Source organism: Eleutherodactylus coqui, chromosome 4 (assembly GCF_035609145.1).
Source record: "Eleutherodactylus coqui strain aEleCoq1 chromosome 4, aEleCoq1.hap1, whole genome shotgun sequence".
Taxonomy (NCBI): domain Eukaryota; kingdom Metazoa; phylum Chordata; class Amphibia; order Anura; family Eleutherodactylidae; genus Eleutherodactylus; species Eleutherodactylus coqui.
In genome coordinates, this window is record NC_089840.1 from 259,991,095 (window position 1) to 259,997,094 (window position 6,000).

The 6,000-nt window shown below is 50.9% G+C and overlaps 1 protein-coding gene across 1 annotated transcript in view; it reads right to left on the bottom strand.

The window, feature by feature from the left end:
- PWWP2B (PWWP domain containing 2B) overlaps nt 1–3,345 on the bottom strand; it is a 43,580-nt gene extending 40,235 nt beyond the window's left edge. Inside the window, exon 1 of the mRNA XM_066601186.1 lies at nt 3,093–3,345. Within this exon, the coding sequence (XP_066457283.1) occupies nt 3,093–3,235 (143 nt within the window). The 5' untranslated portion in view covers nt 3,236–3,345. The remainder of the gene's footprint in view (nt 1–3,092) is intronic.
- Between the last annotated feature and the right edge of the window lie 2,655 nt (nt 3,346–6,000).

Genomic DNA, 6,000 nt, shown 5'->3' on the forward strand with positions numbered 1-6,000 from the left:
CCGTGCCCTCAGAGGGTTATTAAACCCCCCCCCCCAGTGCCCTCAGAGGGTTATTAAACCTCCCCCCCCCCCCCCAGTGCCCTCAGAGGGTTATTAAACCTCCCCCCCCCCCAGTGCCCTCAGAGGGTTATTAAACCTCCCCCCCCCCCCCAGTGCCCTCAGAGGGTTATTAAACCTCCCCCCCCCCCCCAGTGCCCTCAGAGGGTTATTAAACCTCCCCCCCCCAGTGCCCTCAGAGGGTTATTAAACCTCCCCCCCCCCAGTGCCCTCAGAGGGTTATTAAACCTCCCCCCCCCCAGTGCCCTCAGAGGGTTATTAAACCTCCCCCCCCCCAGTGCCCTCAGAGGGTTATTAAACCTCCCCCCCCCCCCAGTGCCCTCAGAGGGTTATTAACCTCCCCCCCCCCCCAGTGCCCTCAGAGGGTTATTAACCTCCCCCCCAGTGCCCTCAGAGGGTTATTAACCCCCCCCCCCCAGTGCCCTTAGAGGGTTATTAACCCCCCCCCCAGTGCCCTCAGAGGGTTATTAACCCCCCCCCCCAGTGCCCTCAGAGGGTTATTAACCCCCCCCCCAGTGCCCTCAGAGGGTTATTAACCCCCCCCCAGTGCCCTCAGAGGGTTAACCCCCCCCCCCAGTGCCCTCAGAGGGTTATTAACCCCCCCCCCAGTGCCCTCAGAGGGTTATTAACCCCCCCCAGTGCCCTCAGAGGGTTATTAACCCCCCCCCAGTGCCCTCAGAGGGTTATTAACCCCCCCCCAGTGCCCTCAGAGGGTTATTAACCCCCCCCCAGTGCCCTCAGAGGGTTATTAACCCCCCCCCAGTGCCCTCAGAGGGTTATTAACCCCCCCCCCCCCCAGTGCCCTCAGAGGGTTATTAACCCCCCCCCCCCCCAGTGCCCTCAGAGGGTTATTAACCCCCCCCCCCAGTGCCCTCAGAGGGTTATTAACCCCCCCCCCCAGTGCCCTCAGAGGGTTATTAACCCCCCCCCCAGTGCCCTCAGAGGGTTATTAACCCCCCCCCCCCCCCAGTGCCCTCAGAGGGTTATTAACCCCCCCCCCCCCCCCAGTGCCCTCAGAGGGTTATTAACCCCCCCCCCCCAGTGCCCTCAGAGGGTTATTAACCCCCCCCCCCCAGTGCCCTCAGAGGGTTATTAACCCCCCCCCCCCCCAGTGCCCTCAGAGGGTTATTAACCCCCCCCCCCCCAGTGCCCTCAGAGGGTTATTAACCCCCCCCCCCCCCCAGTGCCCTCAGAGGGTTATTAACCCCCCCCCCAGTGCCCTCAGAGGGTTATTAACCCCCCCCACCCAGTGCCCTCAGAGGGTTATTACCCCCCCGCATCCCACAGTCCCCTCAGAGGGTTATTACCCCCCCGCATCCCACAGTCCCCTCAGAGGGTTATTACCCCCCCGCATCCCACAGTCCCCTTAGAGGGTTATTACCCCCCCGCATCCCACAGTCCCCTCAGAGGGTTATTACCCCCCCGCATCCCACAGTCCCCTCAGAGGGTTATTACCCCCCCAGTTATTCTCTCTCAGACCGACAGTCACCAATAGTCCAAGAGAGAAAAGTTTCAGCAGGTCTTATTTTCGGGCGGCTCTTGTTCAGAAACAGCCATTATCTCCTACAGGAGGGTAATATAACCTCTCTGCACTTCCATGAAACGCGCTGCGATCTGTTTGCAAAGTGTTTTTTTCTGGGATATTTTTCATTTGCAAGAAAAACTGATGCGAACCGCATCGCGCAGGCAGGAAAATCGTAAACCGGGTCAGTTACATCCCAGTCAGCCCTACGCCTCGATTAGACTGAACGCCTTTCTGAACGCCATCCTTCCCACGAGCGGAACTGAGCGGTAAGTGTTCAATTTAAACGCAGTAAACGACGAACGGGAATCGCGAGGTTGACGCTCGTCTTCGGTTTCAGCCGCCATAGAAACCAGCGCGGCTCGTGCAGGTTAAACACCGATTGGTCAGAGTCTCACATAGGAACGCCAAATACTGAATGATTGGCGCACGAGAACTACGCGACTGTCACTGCGAATCGTGCAGTTTAAACAGGCGTCCCGAGCGCGGTCAGGCCGGTGATGACATCACCAGCCCGTTCTATCGAGCAAACGAGAATGGCGAGATCCTCAGCCGTGTCAGCCGGCCGAAAGAGTATCGTCCAGCCCTGAAAATCACGCCGATCCGTTGTACGACTTTTATAGATTTCTGCACTTTATTTTACATCCATTAAAAAAAAAAAAAAACCATGACGGCTTCTACACACTTTTTCATTTTTTTTTTAAAGTTACCATGGTTACATGCGACAAAAAAACATCGTAAACGCACCAAATGAGTGCAAACCGTTTTTTTAACTCATGACTGTAAGACAAATTACAACACAGTGGAACATCCCGCGGTTTTTCTGTTTGTCACCCGATTTCAGTATGATTTTCACGGGCAGAAAGCTGGTCAGAAAAATCGTGTGTGCGAATCCTCTAAGGGCGCGTTCGCACGGTCAGCTTTTGTTCAGGCGCAGTTTTTTGAAGCCAAAACTAAATGAGAGTCATAAAAAAAGAGAGAAAGAATAACGGACGGACGGACGCGCCGCCGGGACTTTTAATCCACTCCTGGTTTTGACTTCTAAACCTGCCCGTGCGAACGCGCAAAACACGCCGTTAACAGAGCTACTGGATTTCAATGGGTTCGCGAACTTTAAAATACGCGGCACGTCCCATCTTGGCGCATATACCGCAGCACAGACGCCCGTGTGTAAATACGCGGGTCACCGGCGTATTTGCTGCAAATTTCCGCAGTAAATCAATGCGATTTTACGCGCACGCAAATTAAAAAAAAAAACCACAAGGCAGCGGCGTATTACGGCCAATGTATTCACGGACCGAACTCTGATGACGGGATCAGAACGCCTTCCGCTGTTCCTGGGAAAGCTGGGTGGCCACCAACATGGCCGGCAAGACCACCGACATCCAGCTTTCCCAAAGGAAAGAGGTGCAGCAGCAGCCGCCACCATGCTGCTCGGCACCCAGCTTTCCCAGGAGCAGATAGGAAAGTGCTGGAAAGCCTGTGGGACAAGTTGGGCACAGCCGGTACTCACGTCTTGCCGCAGTCCAGCAGGACGCCCGTGTAGCTCCGCTCCCCGCAGCTCAGGGTCACCACCAGAGTGTCATTGACTATGTGCTCCAGCAGGACCGGGACCAGAGAGCCGACCCGCAGCCCCGGCCCGTCCTCGGCCTCCATGCTCTCTCCGGCTTCCGGATGCCAGCTCGGACCCTCCCTCGCTCCCCACAGCCCGGGCCTGCAGAGTGCACAGCGCCCCCCTGCCCTCTTCCGTCTGACCGCCGCCGCTGCTCCTGGGATTGTGATGACGACACAAGCGCCTGACCCCGCCCCCCTCCACTTATCTCTTCTTCTTCCTTCCCACCGGCTATTGTGACGTCAGGCTTTGTGACGTCACGGCGGTGGGAATCCTGGATCGTGGGATACATTGTTACATTTTCATTCTCTCCATTCTTCCAGAAGTCACAAGCAGAAGTAGTTTTTTTTTTTACCCTAAAAAATATATATAATTTATTTTTTTCTTTAACCCCTTAAGCACATGGCCCTTTTTTTTCATGTTCGTTTTTGCCTCCCTCCCCCTTTAAAAAAAAAAAAAATCATAGCTCTTTTATTTATCCGTCGCCGCCGCTGTCTGAGGGCTTGTATTTTGCGGGACGAGTTGTGTTTTTTAATGGTGCTATTTAATGTAGTATATAATGAACGGAAAAACTTTTTAAAAATTCTAAGTGGAGGGAAATGGGAAAAAAAAACCTAAATTCCGTCATCTTTGGGTGCGTCTTGTTTCTACCGTATACACACTGCAACCAAAAATTATTCTATGGGTCAGTACGGTTACTACGATACCAAACTTAGAAAGGTTTTTTTTTTCCTGCACTCTTGCGTTTTTCTTGCACGTTTTTTTCACGCGAATGTCAATGGGACTTTCTAATGTTAAAAATGCATCGCACAAAAATTGCGAAGCACCAACCTGCGATGCGTTTTTAACATTAGAAAGTCCCATCGACAGTCGCGTAAAAAACGCAGCGATTTCGCGTTAAAAAAACGCTAGTGGGTGTGAGCCCTTACTTTTATTTTTTTCAAAGATATATATTTTTTAAACTATTATCGGCCGCCATATTCTGACCGAAATAACTTTTTTATTTTTCCGTCTACATGGTTGTGCGCGCGCTCGTTTTGACATCTTGTAGTTTTCATTGGTACCATTTTTTAATAATATGACTTTTTGATCACTTTTTATTACATTTTTTGGGCTTATTCAGATGATCGTATATCGGCCGGGTTTTCACGCTTGGCCGATATACGGTGTCCCTCTCTGCAGGGGGAGGAGGCTGGCTGGGCAGGGGGCAGTGCTCTGAGCTCCCGCCCCCTCTCCGCCCCTTGCCACTATTTGCAATGGGAAGGGGCGGGATGGGGGCGGGGCTAAGAGCAGGATGACCAAAAAAGGACAATTCTGGCGTGCTTTTTTTTTTCTGACGATGTTTATTGTGGGAGTAAATAATGCGTTACTTCGATAAATCAGACTTACGGACGCAGTTATACCAAATTATTATGGCAAAAGTTATTTTTAATCTTAATTACTTTTTATTTTTTTAAATAATTAGTAAAAGTTTTTAATCCTATTTTTACTTTTCTTTTAGTCCCAGAGGGAACAAGGACTTGTGATGGTTTGTTCACTCCTGCAGTATGATGTAAAACCATAGCATTATATTATACTGCAGTCTGACAGGCATCCTGCTAAGACAGCCCTGGGACCTTACAGAAGGTCCCCCGGGTGCCATGACACCCACATGGCTGCCTGCGATCTCATCGTGGGCGGGGGCGTACGGACCCCCGAACATCGGTCGGGGAATTTAAATGCAGCTGTCTGACTTGACCGCAGCAATTAACCCTTTCCAGTCCAATTTGTATCCTGGTTTTCCTAGGGGGGGGCATACTCTTTTTCGTCTGTTATACAATGGCGCTATCTGCTGGCTAAAGCCAGTACTGCATGAGGTGATAGGTTGGCTAGGCTCCGACAGCAGAGAGGCTGGCAATATACAGTAAGAGAACCCCGACGGACGTCTTCCAACATCGGAGCTTTACAGCCTTAAATCATAATGTCTTCAGAGGTCAGACAGTGGATTGGAAAGGGTTAAAGGGCTAACATCTCTGACTAGGCTTATCAGAGCTGTTGTGGGCGTTGATAGATCAAACAGCCGTTAGCCTTGATGTATGCAGCGACATCGCCCTGCGATCTCCCTCCATACACACCCTGAGGGTGCAGGAAGTAACTGTGCGCTCTGCAGCTTTAAGGGATTAATCAATACATTTTTACTGACTTTTTTAGGGCGTGTTCAGACGGGGCGGATTTTCCACCAGAAAATCCGCTGAATTTACAGTAGTAGCATTTTTTCTTTCTGCCTTTTAAGGCGACTCTCACACATAGCGTTGGCAAAATACTGCAATTTTGATTGAGGCATTTTGACGCGATTTTTCGGACGCAGGTGACTAGGTCTGACAGCGTTTTTTAATTCAACGCATCATGTGACGGGTGATGAGGTGCGTTAAAAAGCGTGAAAACGAGGCAAAAATAGAGCAGACAGCACTCGAAAATTGTGGCATTAGAAAAGGCCAAGTTCGCGCGCATGTCAGCGAGGCCCCACTGGAATCCATGGGAGCGTTATTCTGCGATTATCGCGGTTTTCAAAACATCACGGTAATCACGGTAAAAAGTGCGCGTGTGAGAGCGGCCGTAAACGACTAAGTTGCATGACATTTGTGGATAATATCTGCATTATTTGAATTTCTTTGTTCGCACGGCGCCTTTTTTGGTTATATGTTTTTTTCTTTAGTGTTTTTCTTTCTTCTAGAGAAGAAAATGGCAGTAAAAAATAGTCCGCAGCGTTACTGTTCTTTCCAAAATAACGGAAACCTCCCGGAATGGAAGCAAATAGAAGCCTTTCCGT